Source organism: Ptychodera flava, chromosome 14, assembly GCF_041260155.1.
Source record: "Ptychodera flava strain L36383 chromosome 14, AS_Pfla_20210202, whole genome shotgun sequence".
Taxonomy (NCBI): Eukaryota; Metazoa; Hemichordata; class Enteropneusta; family Ptychoderidae; genus Ptychodera; species Ptychodera flava.
The window spans coordinates 15563879-15585458 of NC_091941.1; the positions used below are offsets into that span (position 1 = coordinate 15563879).

General features: G+C 39.4%; 1 protein-coding gene across 8 annotated transcripts in view; it reads right to left on the reverse strand.

Annotated features, from left to right (window-relative positions):
• Positions 1-20825, reverse strand: part of LOC139149521 (forkhead box protein N3-like) — a 56517-nt gene extending 35692 nt beyond the window's left edge. The window contains exons 1-3 of one of the 8 annotated variants that reach the window (XM_070721313.1): positions 20686-20825; positions 19699-19890; positions 5118-5688 (exon numbers count right to left, since the gene is read on the reverse strand). In XM_070721313.1, coding sequence (XP_070577414.1) covers positions 5118-5672 — 555 coding nt within the window. In that variant the 5' untranslated portion in view covers positions 5673-5688; positions 19699-19890; positions 20686-20825. Of the gene's footprint in view, positions 1-5117; positions 5689-5933; positions 5999-8981; positions 9189-10378; positions 10577-16400; positions 16505-19698; positions 19891-20685 lie in introns of those variants that run through there. The other 7 variants (XM_070721319.1, XM_070721314.1, XM_070721320.1 and 4 more) reach the window with 7 other exon arrangements.
• Between the last annotated feature and the right edge of the window lie 755 nt (positions 20826-21580).

Here is a 21580-nt window from a genome sequence, read left to right on the forward strand (position 1 = left end):
CTCACTTCACACTTTTGAATCAAGATTTTCAATGAGTGAAGATATTCCGACAGCTTAAGCTTGGAATGAGACAAGTTGTACTCTGGTTTTAAATAAAACTAATGAATCGCCATGGCTGTCAGAAATGGCTCCTTTGATGGGCTGGATTTGGATTGCACAGAGTGAATGGGGGGATGCATACATCTGCTAGGATACAGAATGTAAAAACTTACAGTTCAACATTTTCACCAATCAATAAGGCACTACATATCTGCAGAATGACTCCTCCTTTCTGCTTCAATTGTAAGCACACACACACACACACTATCATCATTTGTGTCCTTTGTTTCTCAACCTTGCCATCTCTAATTGATTTGAAAATTGGAGGTAATCTCATTTGCAGGGGTATTCTGCTGACAGTCATTACGGTCTTGCAACGGACAAATCTCTTCCTATCCCCCTTCCTTTCCCCTGGCCTGCCGCTTCACACAAGTGCTTTCAGCATTTTCTCATTGCTTTGCCAGTTTCCTCTGCTTGTGTCGACACGCTTGTACGGGCTGACAACTTGTCACCAATTAGCTTTGGATCTGTCCCTCTTCAAAGCAATAATTTCTAAAGAGATTTGTCGATAATATTTTAATGATCAAACTCATGTACAGGAGAGCCTGACACAGAATCAAACCGGGGACTTTCCACCATTTTCACCTCTGCTATGTATATACTCTCTTATATGCAGTTATTTCGTGGATGATTTAAAGATTACAGCCTTGACGAATTCTTTCACTGCTTGTAAACACAATGAACTATGATGGTAATTCTTAGCCATTATGTACAGGGTTTGGGTTATGCCAACTGTTAAAACCATGCACCAGTACACAAAAAGAAACAAGCTGGAATTTCGTACTTTGTTTTTCTAACTGCTTTCTGTTACGGAAAGGCTGTCAATTTACAAGTAGGATATCTAAAAACTTGAGAAAAACAACTCCCTTGAAGTGACTTTTTTCTATGGGCCAGTTGGAAAACATCTAGTCTTGCAAAAATTGTTGGAATATTCAGTAAGGATGCCTTGTAAACGTCTACATTTTGTCTTTATTTATCTACTTGCTGGCCATGGTTAGAAGTATGTTAGAAATGCCTATCTAAAGTCACACCATTAGGAGTCCCTGGCAAGGGTGTTATTCACAACCAAACTTCCATAGCCGCTGTGTAAATTATGGTTGAGAGAAAAAGTGCTTCTGTCTTGCAAACTTAAAATGTTGCGGACTTGCATAAAACATTCAATGGAAGACAGACCTCATTTTCAAGGCGGACAGGGCAGTGTTATGGTGAGAAGATTTTCACAAAGACAAGAATTCCAAACTTGTATGTGTACGCCACATTCTAAACACTCAGGGAAAAATACAGCATTTTACTGAAGAAAAACTTCAATAAAAAGGAGTTAAAATTGTAACTCACAGATTCGAGGCAAAACAAAGATTATGGTATGATAACATGCATTCTTCTTGAGCAATTGGGACCATGACCTAGTTTATCCATAGAAGCAGCATTTCTCAAAAGAAATGTGAATAAGAAAATCAGAGATAGCTTGAAAAATAGCCAAATAAAAAAGAATTATAAAACAAAAAAGTAAGTTGGTATATTCCATAAGAGGACTCCATGAAACTTGCCTTCCTCTAAACTTGAATTTAAATCATGAGCAGAATGAAAAGAAATGGAATTTGTTTCATTTGGAAAGATTAGCCAGCTCCCTGTCCTAGCAAAAGCCATCAGGCAATGTAACACACAAACAGACCACTGCTTCTGACAAAGTCATCAGTTTAACAACATGAAGCAGTTGTGGGGGGTCCTCACAGCATCACCGTTGCTTAGGAACGGGCTAAATCCGTCTGCTGCACAGTGCTACTGGTAGCTCACATTACCCAGTCATTGGCTGCTGGCGAAACATGCGGCACTGGATAAAAATACACAATTCAAATTGAATCTTTTCAAAAGGCATATTCATGGACGGGACATATAACATATTCAAGTGATCACACAGACAATATGGCACAGCTTCTGACAGCTTATCATACAAGCAGGAATACAAATATTATGACAGGTACGAAAAAAGCAGACTTTCAGTAAAAGCGGAGAAATATTCACCGCCATTTAAATGTTTTGATGAGTTATTCATATTCACATCATTTGCCATCATATTCTTTCCCCGATGATACATCATGATAGGTGCAATGGACGGTAAATGACCTTTTAGTTTGCAAACCGATAGCTTCTGCCAACCCCGAGATGTTTTCATTCAAGTTTCAAAATGAAACTAATAAAAAAATGTAGAACATATGGAGATAGTGAGCACTGGGTATAAACTGCCTCATGAAACAGGCCTTATGTGTGAAAATGAAACTTAAAAATCCGAGGCCAGTTGAATATAACCATTAAAAATACATAGTTGAAATATGACTTAGACTCTCACGACTGTGCTAGTGAAACGATAAAGTAAATTATATATCATTTTGTTATCACATTTCACAAGACATTAGGACATATGAATCAGATATTAATAATGACTGATTCATCCAATAACACAGACAACTTTCATTCTGAAGCAATTCTCCTCCAAGACATGTTCCTATGACTACTTGTTCCATGATAAGAATGAGTGAGAGGTTTCAAAATATTTTTACTGAGAAAGATATGCACCGTTCTTGTCTGAGGGGAAACTGGACACACACACTTGAAAAACCATATTTACTTAAAAATATCTTTTTTATGGGAACACTTTGTCTGCTGCTTCTTCCTCGTCTTAGGGTTAAAGTTTGTTAGTTTGTTACTTGTGTCCAATCAAATTATGATTATTTCAATACTGTTTTGGTGGCTCACACAATCTTGTAGGGGATGTATGCTGGGCTAAAATGATACTGATTTGCAAATACTGAGACATTGTAAGATGTCCCTGACGTGTTTTGGAGACGAGCATGATCCCTGTAACAAATTGGATACCACTGAGATTACTGGGTGTCTTCACGCAATTCTTTGCAAGAATTCCTCATTTCTACAGTTCAGGAGAGGCTTCGCTCGCAGCAGCTCCACTGCCTAGGGCAAGCATACCGAGATTCCCATTTTGCCTGCGCAGTTAGCAAACTAGCGTGTAGGGCTTCCTGTGTAGCCATTAAAATTAGATACAGGGCTACCATTGGGAGGCGCTGAACTGTATCAATCACATTGTTCTCCTGGTCTGCAAGAATTCACCCAACTGCTGACAGTTTACATGATACAAAGACTCTGTGAAATTAACAGCTTTTTTCCATCGTCCTGGCCACTGATTTTTCGTGAATGCAGTTATGAGCAGTCGACACGGTACTGTCATTTCACACTTTACAATACCCAACTCCGCCAGCTGTACAGGTAACTTTTAAGCCCGGCTTTGTCGTTTCATCTTTTTAAAGCTCTGCCAATGTATCCGTTACAAGAGGAAATTTAATTTTCTCTGTAGCATTTATATTTTAATCCTGACACGGTCATGAGGAAACACATTTTCTTTTCCTTTTCATGTTGCAGTTGCAACACTCTATTTATCGGGGAGAAAATCAATATGCATTTTGCCACATTGATGGTTGCTACAATGTAGTAATTAACTGCGGCAATCAATCTTATTCTGCCGCTTCCTAAAGTGAATGAGACGAGATGAGCCAGGCCTTACACTACACTTTTCAACACCTGCACTTCTGCAGACAAGTTGAGATTGTTCAGGGCGTTTTACACAGGTCAATTGGTAACACTGTACATTAGACAGATGCTGCTCTTCTCAAGATTTTCCCTGGCAGCTTTTCTCTCAAACTCAACGAGGGAAACCATTCATTATCTACAACAATGGACGCGTGAATGCCTATCTACGGTGAAAATGCTCACACACCAGTTTTTTCATTCAATCAATCGCTGGTGCTTAATTACAAGACCAAAGTAGAGAAATGGATCTGATTTGAGGATTAAACCTCTTTCCTTGATGACAAATCAGAACCACTCTGGGCTCTCTGTGTTTCTGTCATGGTATCTATCAGAGTTACCCAAAGGTATCAAGATGTGCATAGTCAACTGAGTACACATGGTTATCAAATTTTGACTTCTTTAACCTTCTTTCCGTAAATTTAAAGGTTTGATTTCCATATTGCTCAAGCTGTATGGGATCATGCAGCAAACAGAAAGGTCTGTACATATCTGCATGCATTCTAGTACAGTGTCCATGTAGCAAGGTTCACCTGACAGTGCCTCCGGGCATTCTCTTTGTTACCTGAAAAAATAACAGATGTCTTCCAAGACCACTAGACAGGAGATAAATTTGTCCCTGATGCTTCCTTTCTATAAAATACCAGTTTATCTGGTCTGGCTTTTTTAAGTTGAAGGACTTGTACTGCTCAACCACTGCCGCAAATTGTTGACTAACAAGGCAAGAGAAAACCTGACAATTTTCAAGGCTATCTGAAAAGTTATGCTTCTTGAAGCGTATCGGATGATGCTCTATTCCCAAGGCAAAGAATGACTTTTAAAGAAATGTCTAGATCTGCGCAAATGTAACACACTCAGGAGTCAAGCCCCTGTGTTGAACTGAAGTGCAACCTTTTGCTTTGCAATTGAGCACTTACCACTGAGCACATACAGACATTTTGCTTTTAAAAAGCTACAAAATGGAGAGGTTAACCCTAAGTGGAGAACCCGATACCCATTGCTTAGACTCTCTCATGCACTTTGTGATGCTCTACAAACACACGTCAATAATGTACAATTTTGTATTATCAGCTTGCCTAGGCATCGTCACTGGCTCAACAATACTGAAATGCCATTGAAATTCTGATGATTTATAAAATAATTCCTGTCAATGTTACAACGCAAATTGCAAGGCCACTGGCATTTGTTGCCGGTGATCAGGATCAAAAGCGTATTAATTATTTGCATACAATGAAGAATGCACACGACCACTTTCTGACATGTATTTTCGACGGTCAATGGGAAAGAAAAAAGAAAACTACACACCTTTTACCTGTGTTCCCTTTGTAGGGAGTGTGTAAACTCACACAGGTAGGACACACAAGGAAAAGTCAAATGTCGGCAACACAACAATTAAATTGATCTCTAACTGTCTGACCTACCTGGCCTTTCTCTTTTTCAACTTTCTTAAAGCACTTGTTCAGAGACAGGTTATGTCGCACCGAGTTTTTCCACCCAGTTGGCGCGTTTTGGAAGTACGGGAAGTGATCGACTATCCATTGATAAATGTCCTTGACTGGAAGACGTTTGTTTGGGGCATCCTCAATTGCCATGAAAATAAGGCAGCTGAAGGAGAAAGGGGGTTTGCTGTTGAGCTGCTGTTTGGCATCATAGGTTGCATTCGGAGGGTGATTTAAATTGCCCGATCTATCGGTCAGACCGTTCATATCGTTTTCTTTGGACTTTGACTCATTTTCAAAGTCAGTCCCGTTAATATTTTTCAGCAAGTCTGTACTGTGCAACCAGCTTAGGCTGGTCAGCTCTTCGTCGTCAATTGCACCTTTTTCCATCCTAATTGCGGCAAAACAACTACTGCTTAAATCCATTTTGACCTGGCCCAAAGCACGGGATAGCGTTGCACTGGGAAAGCTCCTACTTAATCCTTGATTGACTCGTCGCATAGTGGACACACTCCCAGGTTTCCGATTCAGAGGCATGGTTACCTCGTACTACCTGAAAAAAAAAATTGAAGACAATATACAGTCAAATATGTGAAATGGAAAACCTGATAGAGAACCTGAATAAGAGGTCACTTGTATCATATGTTAATTAAGATCAATAACTAGAGATTTATATTTAGTCCGCATTAGCTGAAACAGGGACTGCAAACAATCATAAATTGGGTTAATTCCGCTGTATAGGCGACATGGATATGAGGTACAAAATCTACTTTGCTGGGCGGAGATACCCACACCAACCATTTTCACGTAATCGAGTTTACCATACTGCATCAACGCCAAAGGAGGCAACCGTGATGGTTACTATTTTCAAAATCGTCCTAGCCTTATATTAAGCCGACTTGTCATTGGTTGGCACTCGTCCAAATGTACAGAGAACAAAAGCCACTTCGACCCGTGGCAAATATCTGAAAATAGATTAAAAAGTAGATAGTGGATGGTCTCTGTATTTCTATTAACATCTGTGAAATATTTTCCTGGCTTATTGTTGAATATGTGGTCAGGTCACAACACGTATTCCAATATGGAAATTGTCAGAAAATGTTGTTCGTTAAATTCTCTTCGATTGACTGGTAATCAGTAAAGCAAAATTGCACATTTTTGTTGAATTCTAACATTGAAATTATTTTCAAGTGTGTCAAAAGTCACAGTATTAATATCTCCATAAATTTCAACCCTCTATGAACAAAAACCTAAATAGCTGGAAAACAAGACACCAATGATATCACCCTATGTAAATGATTTTTGTTACAGGCTGCATAACTGGCAATACGCAACATCCAAAGAATCAAACGGATCTTGCCACATATTCTTTTTGAATTTACTAGCGTGTGACGTGAGAACAAAAGGACGATTTGAAGCCAGCAATAAGCTTAGGGAGCAAAGAAAAAACAGAAATCTGGGACCAGACAAAAATTGTCATGTTACGTTCGTTTATGTTCAGTACACCAAAACCAAAACCAGGAATACAAAAAAATAACAATTCTTGTACATATAGCACTTTGCAGCAGCTGATACTCTCTTTCAGATGGCAACGAAAAGAATCAAACTGAAATAGCAGACGATGACTTCTGATAACGACCATACATCTCCCACACTTCAAATGTCACAAATTTCGTCAAAACACAAATTACGAGCCAAACTTACACCTACTCATACATACCATGTTCCTATGAAAACAAACAATCTCATAGACGAAATTTTGAAGTTACGCACGTTTGTCCTTGGGATCTCTCTCCGCAGTGTTTTTCTCTTGAGTCAAATTGACAAAAAAACACTGGCTCAGTACATCAAAAATGTAGTTTCCACTGCCTCACATCACATCATAAGGCAAACAGTGCGAAAACGCCTACTGGCCAGCAGCTTTCAGTTGCCATGGAAGCCAGTGATGTAGCATCAATGGTTGAAGCTGTTGCCATAGAGACAAATCACCATATTGCCATATTGATGTCACAGCACTGGTGCGTGATAAGATAAGTAGCGTGTACAGAGGTTACAGGCACACAAAGATGGCCACCACAGCAAATGGTCATTCAGACGAAGTTTTTAAGGGAAATTGCCCACAAAACTATACCACTTTACTGCTAATTTCCCCTCCTACTTATTTTCAGCAATTTGCGACACCATCTTTTCTGAGTGATTTTTCTGTCTCATGAAGCTTAGCTATCTTGTGAGGGGAAGCATACTTATGCATGCATGCATGCTTGCAAGCTAACAAACAGCTCACTTACCAAGTTCACTTACCAAGAACCTTTGGTCTCAACATCTTTCCCCATCCAAAACCGAAATTCAATCACTTTATCGCTACTGAGATAAGCTTTCAAAGCCAACTGTCACATTTGACAATAATTCCCTACCACGAAAATCACAAAGCTATTTTTTTCTGACTCGTATAATGTCACACAAGAGCATCCAGAATATATTGACGCAATCTGTACACGACAAACGATGGATCAATACTTTTACAAAGAAAAGTTTAAAATTTAGGTCGAAAGCAGTTCATTGTGACACCGCAAGCAAACGACCCGTGTGATGAAGCCTTCCTGTGTGAACAATAAATATTTCAAATACACTGTGTCACTGGTTATGTATGCAGTTGCTTTTGTCTTTCTGTGAATTCATGACATGTTCTCCTTGTTCACTGAATACACATGAATCAGATGAACAATTTCTTTCATCAAACATGATTGAATACGCTGATGGAATGTGTAGTTTATGAGAGGTTAGCAATACACAGCCATGATTAATCTGTCTTACATAACCATCCAATTTTTTTGAACCAAAAGCTTTAGTATATTGGTTCATTGGCTGAAAATTCGGCCACATCCATGGGGATTCACATGCATGTGAGTCAATTGCTGGGTATTTTAATCACACAAACACGTACAAATGCATACAAAGCACAATGCCAATAAAATTGTTTTCTCATATTATGTTCACTTGTTCCCGGCGAAATCGTCGCCCGACACTTCGTGATGTTCGCCCTATCTCTGAAAAGCTATTTTCTTTTGCTTTTTGGGAAAGCAGACCCACTGATCCCCCATTTCATGCTATTTTCATCGCTCTTTCATAAGTTTTCAGACGTTCACTGAATGCTAGCTTGGTGTCAAGATGCCTCTTTTGTCAGTTAATAGGAATTTGTATTCGATGACAGTAATTAACATACAGGATGTGGAGGAAATAGACTTGGAAATTAAAACACCATCAAGGCTTGAAACATTTCTCTCCTCCACCTATCAATCTTTATTTTAAAACCAATTACCTAGAATTGCTACAGTTATTAAGCTTACAATACAAACAACGATCATGAAATAATTTCCTCTGAGCACACTCCAAATTTTGCTCTCAAAGGCTCTCCATTTGCCTGTATTTGAACTACCTATTAAATTTTCACACAAACAGTCAAATTGGCATTTTTTGAGTTGAGTGTTAGATAGTTTATCTCTGTAAGCATGTGTTTCTGGACTTGGACAAAGGCTTTTCTGTTTTAACGACGTCACATAAGGTGACAATATTTCACCTTCATATGGGCATGCTGTATCCACACACACAACTGGGCCGTTACGCTATGGCGTGGCGCATACAAATACAAAAAGACTAACATATTGACTTATTTTAAGTTTGCCCCGAAAAAAAAAAATATGGTGCTGATAAAATAAGATGGATGACTGTATGTAAACCAGGCTTTGCAATTAATTCAGTTTCCATTGTTAAAGGCTGAACAGCTGTGATACACAGGTTTCAAGAAATATGCACAGACTGTTCTACGAACAGCATGAAGGTACTTACATGTGAAAATCCCCATCGCTGTTTCATTTCATACTGGCAAACTTCAGAAAAGTTGAACAACAGCTAATGAGCCCTCTTGCAAGTGTTCAGTAAACACTTTAAAGTTTGTCCCACCAGTTTTTATCAAAACAAACTTTAAATATTAACTTGCGGTGGTCATTCAGGGCGGTTGGGACACCTGTCAAAGTTCTGTGTGGCCCCGCCTCTGACCAAATATTTGGCTGGACACATTCACTAATCATTAACAGTGAAGTTACAGGCTACATCAATGGAATTTGACAAGCTGTCACCATGGCAATACGTGCATTCATATGCGCATATTTCATTTGCCAGACAAGATTCCAATATGAATTTCCAGTTCTATCTGGCATGGACCATGGCCAATGCAATTTGGTTTCACTTTTGAATACCCAAGCCTGGTTTGCTCTGTGTGTGCCACGTATTTCCTCACATGCGGAATCATGACAACAGTGACGTTGGCTGCCCATTCTAATCCAACGTGCCTATCTGGGATAGCAATTGATACAGTCACTTCTCTCTCTCACAGACCTGAAAATTCCCCACTTGCTTGGGTGATGTGACAATGTGCTTGTTCACAGGTTTAGTCCACCACATGGGCAGATAACGAATGCATATATGCAATTTGCCCTCACAAAGAGTCTAAACACCTAATTTGCAGGTTTTTTTCAAAAGACTCGTCCCAGCCTTTCACAGAATAGTTTGCACCAGGCTCAGTTTACAGTTCAGTAAAATTTCAAATATGCTGATTGGTAGAATGCGAGGACGATGGAATAAATCACTTGACCCGTGGTCTGTCAAGCATCAAATCCTGTATATCATTACAATGGCATCCTAACTACCGTAATTTCCACAATGAATTATGTCCATTTATTTTCTTGAGGGAAAACGTATAAACATGCAAATTTCGGAAACCACGGCAGAATCAATTTGTGACAATATTACAAGCAGGAGATGTTAAATTTCCCAAGGGTGCAGAAAATTTTAATTGAACGGTCTCACAAATCTGCCAATGAAAAGTCCAACTTTTATCTTCCAATTCTAAACCCGGACTCTCAATTAGCTGAACATTTAAATGAATGTTGAAAAAATCCTACAGAGGTATTTTTCTACCGAGTAGACCAATTTTAAATTTTGTCACTAATCTTGGTTACATCCTCTGAAAAGCGGGTGACAATAAATTTAAACACTAGTATTATGTATTACTGAAAATTGCCAACGGAAGTTCCTGAACAGAATGTTACAAATTACGTTAAAAAGTGTAACTTCCGGGTCAAAGGGAAAAAAATAGAGTGGAGGAAAGCCAATAATATATCAATTTGTATGGAAATGAATATTCTACTGTTGTGTTGAAGAAGCGAAAAATGATTACACTATACCTTGCATGTTTTTATGCTTAAGAACATCAACATCATCGTCAAGCTTGACTTGGTTCATTTATACTCTGGCTATAGGAAGTGACATGTCCTTGTGATCAGGAAAAGATAAGCAAACTTCTTTGGGAGCTGCCCCTACAAAGCTGATGTTATGCAAGAGGTCTACCACTGGCTGAAACGAAATCCAGCACCAAAACATCTGAACATCAAATATCAGCAAACAAATACAAGTGACAGCTGTGTGCAGACGACACCAAGGCTATTACCATACATGTAATTGCCCAGGGACACCTACCTCCACAAATCAACAGCACGGAGCTTTCTAATTGGGTGTCGGTGCATAGCAACGCATAGCAACTGCCAAACACATATGTTCCCACTATGATGAAAATGGATACTCTGTGTCCCTTCATCCTGCGATAAGATGACAATCCCCGACGCTTTTCAAGTCGACATACAAACAATGAACGGAAAATCAAACGTTTGAGAATTGGAAACGAACAACATTATGCAACTTGCCACTCTGAAGCTTGCACGAGACAACAGCAAGGATGAAGAGACTGAGAGGAAAAGTTGTTGCGAGGAAGCTATAAGACGAAAAGCTATACTGTAAAGAAGAAAACCTATTTACCGAATTACATCCGTGCATTTGTGAATGCCAAAACCTGGAGTAGCACATTAACAGAGCCTTTCCCCCCAAAAAAACCTGAGAACAGACTGAGACTCTCACTCAGTGTGTTAGTGAAATGCCTTTCTGATCTGTGAGCGATGTTCAGCTTATTCAGCATAGCTCCCGTGAGAAATAATAAATTTATCACTTTCATTAAGATCAATCAATGTTTAAACTCATTTGACAGGTTCATTTCAGCTGGAAATGACTATGCATTGAGCATTGCAAGGAGCAAGTCAGCTTCCATTCATCTCTTCCCGCACTAACTGGCCGCGTTCAATCCTCGTGACGTCTTCACTCCGAAGATTGAAATTGAGCTGGGAATTCTCACAGACTTCAACAACTGAACATTGTCATATTATGCCTCGTAAAATACTGTCCAGACTTTCTGATATTTGCACAGACTTTTTTTTTTCACTTGAGATGAAAGGGAAGCTACTGATGAACAGAACGGCTGTAAGAATAAACTCCCCTTCATATGATGACAATACACAATGTAGTAAAGCAGATTTTATGGGCACACATAAACTGACACTGTTTGGGATCCATCCGTACTCATACAAAAAAGTGATAAATATAAAAATCACCTGTCCTTTTAAATTTTGAGCTGCAATGTCAGGGTATATTTTACACATTGTTATACCGGTAAGCTTAACGGCTCTCTGAAAGGCTCCCCCCTCTCTTTACTGCATTTATCATTCTTGTCTCTCTGAATTGTGGAAAAAAACCTAGGCCCTACCTACGTCTGCACAAATGTGTCGGGAACACTGATGCATACTTAATTATGCTCATCCAGAAAACACAGCTGAGTTTATCAGTCGCTTATGCATCATGCACCCTCTGTTTCAAACAAACCATGCATAATGCATGATAATAGCATTAAAATTCTGGTCGCCTGTCCACAAAAGAAGGAGGGGGGGACAGCACCACAAGCATATTCATTTCTCAGAACAATATTATTCTGGCTAAAAAATGCTCCTCTGTTTTCATACGAGGCTACCAAAGAGCACTATAACGAAGGAGGTTAACATTATAACATATTGGTTGAGGATTTGGGTGTATAGACAATGTCATAAATAATTCAGAAATCAACATCATTGAACATGCCATTGAAATGGGATCTGCATAGTAGAAATGAATGAAATAACATGATTAGTTATATAACCTACACTTCACTTCTCACACTTTGGAATATTGAAAAAAAAAAGTAAATTACAAAGGAAGTGCATTGGCGCGACAGTGAAAGAAACAGAATTACGTCTAAGAGTTTAAAAATTAATAAAGTTTTCAGATTCCACAGCACTAAGCTACTGGTTTTATCGTAAATATCATTTTTTATTTTCATATTATCCCTCTGCATGAATAAAATGCAGTGTCATTTGCACTTTTGATGGATTTTTCTTAGCAAAAAAGGAAAACAGTTACGCTCCCTTTCTAAACCAATTTTTACTTCAAAATACACATATAATAATTATGGTTCGATCATTTTTAAATAGACTCTCTCCTAACCACACACAGTTTGTTCAGTTTTGGTAGGCAAACAGTCAGATTGTGTCCTAAATTGGAATATTTAAGAAAGAAAAAAATTCGGATTGGGCGAGTGTTGCTGATTGCATACACCTAAACTCTAATTCAGCTCTCTACATACATGTTGTCATATTATGTTCATCTAAGCCCTGGAAGTGATTTTACACAAATATGCCCTATTTTGATACTGTAAACAGATTAGTTTCACAAGAAAGGTCAGCTACAATGGCTACTTCTGTGGGAAAGAATTCAAACAGTGCGGTGATGGTGTATGGCTTCATCAGTATGATTTCTACACAAGCTACACCAGGTCTCTCTCGTTGTGTGTGCATTGATGAACAAAAAACATAGAAAGATGTCTGGTTATTTCTCATTCATTCTCCCTAAACTGTTTATCATTCACGCTGCATTTCTTTTCTATCCTGGACGGTAACAAGCTCTCCAGGAGAGATGTGTTGATCGACACTATCAATGCTATAATTGACGTGTTACATTGTAACATGAGGGGTTCTTCAGTTTTACGTGCCCCGGTATATTTACACCTGAAATCAGGTAATTCTTATTTCCTCGCCAAACAGTTGAGTTCACTTATTCTCTGCATGTTTTTTTCCCCCCTTGCTTGTATTTTTTTTTGGTCACAGCTGCATGCTGCATGGTGATGTCATCAGAGCCCATTCTGCTGTTTGGTTGCCATGGTGACGGATTCACAGAAGAAGCAGTTGGCATGTCAACAGTATCATCGCGATGGGATGGCTACTCCTAGAGAAATCCAGTGTTAAAAAATCTGCATCCACTGCATTTCAAAGACCAATACAACTGCAGTATTTTGGACCAACTTTTTTTCTGAGTCGTTATCTCAGCAATTTGCATGGTTAGATTATTTCACCCCTTGGGATCTGATGGCATTAGAATTATAGTATTACAGCATCTGTGCCTGCTCCCCTTGGGTGACGGCTCATTCTATCCTTGAGAAATATTATGGATGGTGCATCTCTTGTCAGCATTTTTCGACACTGCTCAGACAGCAAAACACTATATGAGTGTCATTCTCTGCCTTGATAGTTTTTCCTGGCTTTGACGCTCGTTTCATATATATGTTCAAAGAGAAAAACTACCGAGCACTCGTCACTGAAAGAGAACCCATGAATCAGAGTGATTCAGAAAACCCTCAGATGGCAGTTTGACTGTTTGTATACACGTGAAAAACCTCATTTAAAGTCAATCTCAACCTCCTCCAAGGCTGGCAACCACAATAATTTCAACCAGACAAAAGAAAAGGGCATGTGTATTGTAGCAGAGGGTGCAGAAAAAATTCAATTCAATTATATCACTTCTGATTGAACTTTTTTTTTCTGAGGGAAAGCAATTTTATCATGCACGTGTAATTCATACTTGTGGCCTTTTCTCCAACACTATAAGGGCATCTTTTGGATGAATGGATTGATCAGAAACCTGATATGCTTGTAAAAAATCAATAGGTCGTTTGGTATTACCCGATATTTTACATTATCCTCAATGGAATCATTCAAAGAACACAAATTACATGTATCAAAACACACTACACGCATTATGTTAGCAAACACCAGATTGTTTGTTTCTGGAGAAAATCAATAATTGGGGAAAATTGTGTCAAACAATCTGTTCCTGCCAGTGGCGATATAAAAGCGGCTTTTTCAAACCATGCAGAATGTCATGTGTACAAAATTGGCATCTGATTGGTCACAGAACCACACAACGGAACACCTGACCTGGTGGACTTGCAGCCCAGCTAATGACTGTAACCCACATGTTTTCTGATTGTAAAACCAGTTATTATTGGTCGCAACGGAGAGAGGGTGGGTCACTTGCAAACAAAAAAAAATCTTTGATACGATATCCTTGTCTTTTTGTATGGTTGAACTTCCGCCTCTGAACATTCACCCATGGTAAACTCCAACAAAGAGATAAACCGGCGTTTACAAACAACAGCCAGGGGTACTAGGGTCAAAGGGAAGCAGTTTCTGAGATAACAAATACAGATACACTACACTGGGCCGAGTTGTTTTGGCATTTTCCCTTGTTCAGAACAAAATCAATATACTGGAGCATTTCACTATTCTAAATTAAGGTAGAATGCGCCTCAGGGATAGATTTTCAGACTCTTCATCTTATATTTATACACTGGCCTACTGCATGGCTCATTCTAAAGCTTGAGGAATAAATAAGGTTTTCATAGGCTTACTCTGAGAAAAACGAAAATTTTAATTTTTCCCAAAATATTGCTTCTCTAATACAAAAATTTATAGAGTGACCCCTGATTTTCATTGTTGATTATGAAAGCAAACAGTTCAGAGTTTCTGTAAAGAAAGTTGGCGCATGAAACTAAAACTTTCGTTTCGAGGCACATGCTACCTTAAATCACTTCTGTTATCAGTATTCTCATTTTCAAAGATATGCATGCAGACAATTACCACTGAATAGTGTGAAAATGACTGGGAAAAAGGCTAAACTATTTAGGATCTTTTTTTTATGGTTCCATGGATAGAACAGGTATTGTACATGATTAGGCTAAGAGTCTTTGAACAAAGGATACAATTTGGATTTCTTTTGAATGTTACCACTTGACACTTCTGACAAAAGATACGAAATAGCCTAACTATGTATGCATGGCAGACATGTATTATTGGCATGACACACCAATCCAAGAGTGTTCGCAGCTGACCATTGTTGCTTATGTGACCATGTTCCTGGGACAACCTACAAAAATTGTCTTTCAAACAGTTGCACACTGTAAAATTTGTGATTCATACCGAGAGTGAAAGCAACATAGCTGCTTCCCCCCCAACAATTACAATTTCTGGGAAATACCAAAATCTGGTCAAGAATACCTGAAAATGTTTTGCAATAAGCGGCTCAAAAAAACAGCGCCCTCTTTGTCACCGAGATTCAGATGAGCGGACAATAATTATGCACTTCAGACAAAGAATACAATGGACAGGACTTGAAAAAAAAGACCAACGGTCAAACCGCTCTCATACATCCTATAGTATAAGTTTGGACTCAAAGGCTGTTTAGCCTGAAACAGGTAGCACACAATGAATAATGCAGACAAAACAACATTCTACAGTCCGGGGGTCTGCCTCGTTGGATGTTTTTTCTTCCGATTACATAGAAGACTTTAATGCCTCCTCTTTGAGACTTCTATAGTTCTTCCTCACAGGCTAACAAGCAAAAGCTTTAGAAACAAGCGACTATAAAGGGACAGCTAGGAGGTATGCTGGTTGTTACTACACCGTCATATGATATTTTCATAAGGGATATACAGGAAAATGATTACATTGTGCCAGGTCTCTTGGACAGCACTTGGTCATACTTTCACGTCTTTTCAACTGATGCACACTGCAGTATAGGGAGCACAGAACAGCCCTTGCGAGTAGTTCATCACCAATCCTAAATGTGGCAACCTTTAGTCCCCACGCCATCCAAAGTGCACAGTGAGTAGAGGCCGTGAACCCTGGCTACACTCTGACTCTTCCGTTGTTGTGCAAATGTCACTATCTGTTTGCCTACAGCTTGGCCACCTTTTATCTGCTCGGTGTGTTAACAAGTTATTGCAAATGAAAGAGAGAGGGTAAAACTGTCTGGCATTCACTGGGTGCTTACTGCATCCAGCTCTATTCAAAGCCACATGCCAAAGACATATTGCCCCCTGTGTAACAACTGACGGCCATTCATCGCGGATCACTTCACGATGCTGTCTGATCACAACTTTTCAACGTCTAGGCAATCAGACAAAATTGCCACTCTGTCTTCAGTTTCTCACACGACACTGTACAATTGCTATCATACCTGCATTTTTGTTGGGGGCCGGAGATGGAGAGTGTCAACACCAGCAGATCTTCTCAACCACACGACAGTCCAGCTGTGAAAGGCTACACTACGACGAGTACTACTACGACACTAGACTTCTGGCAAATTTACATTATGGACGCTATGATCCGTCACTGTTGCCATGGAAATCGCCCTGATTGTGACGGGCGTTGCATTACTGCCACCATCAGCAGTGTCAGCGTACTGGTCACATTCCATGTGTCCATACATGCAAGGATGAAATACTATCCACACAACTACTGGTACAACACTTCTCTGACTTATTCATTGATTTTTCCCTTTTTTTTAAAATCATGATGAAATGGTTAGCCCTTAGTGATTTATTCCAGGCATACAAATTAAGACACTGTGACTGAGTTCCTCTCTCTATGTCATTTCTAGACACTCAAAACCAATTCCTAGGGAATCAGCAACGAGGCTTCAGAGCTCACTGTGTAATCAGTGTGTAATTTTCAGCACATTTCTTTGGGAATCGTGCAATTCTGATATTTCAAATAGTCATGGATAGGCCTCTAATGCTATATTTTGTCTTTTTTGAATGATAGGATAAGACAGATGGGGGGGGGGGGGAGAGGTAATGAGCTGAACCTGACACCATGTGTGCAGATTCTGAGAAATTCACATTACAAAAAAAATTTGAATTTGCTTTGCTTTGCTATCCCTTTGCTTGTACATGTAATTCTAGTTTTTTTAACTTTACTTTCCTCTCAAAAATACATTATTAAAGCTATCAATCTTTCCAGAGCAGCAAGGTATGCTGCCAGCACTGAGAAATTCAATCTCAAAATTCCAATATCCTTGTGAATTCAAACACCCTCTTTGCTTCTCTTCCGTTTTATGTCACTTCACCATCCTTCCCTCCCTGCTACCCAAACACCCCCTCTTTGCCTCAGCTCAATTTTTTGTGACATTACCATCCCCCTCCCCACTACCCCCCAAAAATGTAATGGAGCAATCAATCTCTCCAGCGCTGTCAGATAGGCAGCCAGCACTGGGACTTCTAGACTAATCTTGATTCAAGAAACCCACTGCTTTGAATACAAATTTTCACTTCCGATGGGGTGAATAAGCAAGTATGGCTCAATCAATCACTCAACAATTGACACAGAAAGGACTGGTAAATAGGCACAGGAAGACACCATTCCACCTTTTATGGGCCTTTTATGTATGCACCGAGTCACCTGAAAAGGGAGACTCTGACCGTGGCCGGTAGGCTTGTTGACTGTTTGGTATTCACACCAAGGCGTACATGCTGAACAAGATTCAATGGCACAAAAGCTTTGATATGTGTAATAAACTCCAACAATCCATAAATTACAAGTCATGCCATCCGAGTGATCACAAGTACAGACACTGCAGTGGCAACACAACTTGGGGGAAAAAAAAAGTGGGCAAGAAAGCTATAACTTTTATACTATAACTTTTATACTACAACGAGACCATTTGAAAATGGATTATACGACCTTCTTAAATTTAACATGGCTACATTCAGTCTGAGACACTGATGACATTCTACTGGTTTTGGGTACTGGAAGGATCTTTGCTCGACATTTTACAGCGGGGAGACGAAGCTATAAATAAGTAAGGAGGGAGTTTCATGGCAACCATTTTCTGGTGTTACTATCCCCCTGTTTGCAACACCCATCAAAACAGTCTGGCAAGTGGGACATATGAAAAGTTAGGAGAGATGCATTTACCAAAGATCAAAGATTACAAACAGAAGACTTTTTGCAGCATATGATTTCATATCCAAGGTCCAACTCTGGTAACTGGTTGGCTATTTTCTTTTGAAAATGTTCTTCACAGGGATATAAATAAAATATTAATGGGATAAGAACCTACAGGAGAAATGATTAAACGATTTGTAGTTCTTTTCCTTCATGCTTTACACCATGTAAATAAACTTCAGATATAGTGTACTTGCAGCAAAATTACAATAATGAAGAGACGAAGTATAGAATATAATAATGTTGCATGTGGATAGCAATTTGTTACACACAGCAAACCTACACCTTCTGGCCAGTTTACTGATCGACTGGTTTAATACTAATAGTGTGTATATAACTGTTTCTTGGTAAGAATACACCTGTGTGTTTCTGAAAGCCTATCCTGCTATCAATCCTTAAACCCTTTGAAGCATCATTGCATGCTTCACTGATTTGATGAAACAATAAACTCCGCTACCCTTTGACCTTCACAGCCAGCTGACCACAATGGACAAACAAACCAAGCCAAGCAGGAGCTCACCGATGAGAACATCACTTTGGAATCACACTTTTGGCATTTTCTGCAACACATTTGTGTCAAACGTTTGTCATGGAAACCAGGCTGAAAACCGGAGAGACAGTTTGTTTTTCATGATCAAGCAACATGGTGGCTTCCTATTTCTGGACTGTTTGACCTCGAGACCAAGGCTTTCTCACATACAATACCCCATGCTGCTAAAGACAAACTGAATCTTCTGTGGGTAACACAACTTTTGATGTTTACGTAACAGCTGACCACTTGTTCTTTCAAGGAAAAACTTTCAATAAAGTCTTATATTATACTTTACATTAAAGGAACAACACAATTTGAAATATAATTAAACTTTAAAACTTACTGACCGAGGATTTGTTTCCTTTCTTTTATGGTTGCATAATTATTCTGATGACAACAAAGTCAGCTTTCTGATTGATTTCAGAAAACTATGTAACGTTTAAAAAACAATAATAACAATAAAATTGGCTTGTACAATAATATAAAAAGAACTTGAATAATTTACACCACAAAAGTTGAGTGTTTTTTTGGTCAAGGTTCTTGAACTGCAGTTAAAACTTTCAAATTCTTGCAATGTGGGTACTTTTACAACAAGAAACTAACACTTTCGTTGAGTAGAACTTGTATTCATAAAGAGCCCATGACTGATCCGAACAAAGGACTGCCACTGCAGTAACCCTGCCACACATTCAAGTGAACAAAAGCATACGCCACCATGTTATAACCTAAACAGCAAATAATGCTTTGAACAAGATCAGATTTACACTGCTGCTAAATACTGTCCAGCGTAAATCCTAGCCCTCTGAGGACCATACTTCCTGGCTAACTTGACCAGTGTAGAGTGGGTGAAGGATATTTGTTGGCAAACTTGCCTTATAAGGCCTTCCATTTTCTATTGATACAGATACAAAGAAGAAATGTAGCACTATATGAATGCCTAGTAGATACAGGTACATACGCTGTAATATTGGTTTCTGAGTCTGGGTCGGGTGCTTACCTACGACACAACGATTGAATGTTGTCTTATCCCGGTGCAGATATCTATAATGTCCCTCTCTTGCGTTCTTCAGAGCTACGTAGTTATGACTGCGATAGTTCACACAGTTCGGCGTCGCATGCAAACCTCGTCGATTATCGTCACTCACTTATTCCGGGTGTGGGCACATTCGCTTGGCTGTTTTGTATGGTCCTACGTGAAACATGTTTAACGCGAGTTACTGAACATGTTCAGCGTTTAGTGGCCAGGGTTTACTAGAGAGCAAACACCATGAACTTAATGTCTACAATCTGGTTCTAAATATAGAGCACTGAAATCGGACGAGTTATCGAGAAAGGAACATGACCTAGGTCGTGGGAGGCGTGAACAGGCTAGGGCTTGCGCATCCAATGCCCCCTGCTGGAACTAGTAATAACGGTTGTTTGCTTCCACGAAAGACGTCCCATGCAAGTTACGTGAGAAGAACGAATTGTCTGGCGATAAAATTGTCTTGATATCCGACTAAATTTGTCATAGCTCTGACCGAAACCACAGACAAGAAACGTACGAAACAGGAAGTTGTGGGGCCACATAATCGTCATTCCTCCACCACGCACCAGAGCAATGTTCTGAACGTAATAATGTGAAGTTTACTGACAAAGTAATTTTAACTTCTGGCTTGCTGCCATAAAAGTTAACTACATAAAAACATAGACATGTAGCATGTTTATCCATTGTAAAGGTAACGTAACCCATTATATTTATTTCATGTCCGTGACTTGGTTATGTTCAACCGCACGGCGAGGTGTATATATATAATATCGTAAGCCCACCTCAAAAACATGGATGACGACATGTGGCATGGGGCAAAAACCTTCACCGAGCACGCAGTCCAAAACTACGGTTTACAGGAGACTGAGTCATCGAAATGTGTTCAAATTAGTCACGACGGTCAAAGAACAAAACACCTTTCGACAGTTGGAAGAACTCTGGGATGAAACTACTCACCTCGAAAATTTTGCGTTGAAGATTTACAGACAAAGACACCCAAGACTGGCAGTCATCAATTTTGAAACAATGGTGTAGTCCTATCACCAACTACGCCATCTGAGCATGCTGAGTCGCCAATGAAACCATCCAATAAATGTGAAAACCCTCCGTACAGTGAGAAGAAATGTTTATATAATTACATCTAGCCGGATTTAAAGATTTTCGTTCCCTTCTGTTGTCAGACAATACATTTTGCATGTGTTCTAATTTTATTGAACGCAAAAAAAAGCAATATACATTATGTTTTTGATCTTTTCTTGCTACTAATGCGGGGACAGTGGCAATAACCGTACTTTCCTCAGATAGCGTACTAGCAACCAATCAAATCATTCGTTATATGTTACCGTTATGCTAATTAGGATCCTCCATTTTGGCGCCAAATAAGCCTTTCTTCAAAACAAATATATCCATTGGGCAGCTTCCGGGCTGTTGAGGCAGTTGCTGTTACTCCCAAGTTTTATGTGACTCCAACTTTGGCCTAACTTTACATCATTATAACATTTCGAGTGAAAAGTAGATAAAGTTTGTCTGATGTACCGTCTGTCTTCAATATACTACCCTTTCTCAAAAATAATAAGCAACGACTCCGTCTCCACGCGTGTCTCCTCGTTATCATCTTCAGTTGCCATGGGAACTGACGGTGGCAAACTGCGTCCAAACAACCGATGACTCGTTACTTAGCAACCGCTTTCATCATTTACGTACATGTCAACCATACGGACCACCCTTATGCATTATGGTCGTCATAAGGTTGGTCTGTATGGGAGTCGCGCGTGGCCGCGTATGTGCAGCATTGTATTGTGGGACTGCGTCCGAACTGTAAAATACCACAGTCGCTCGAGAGTTATTCAGC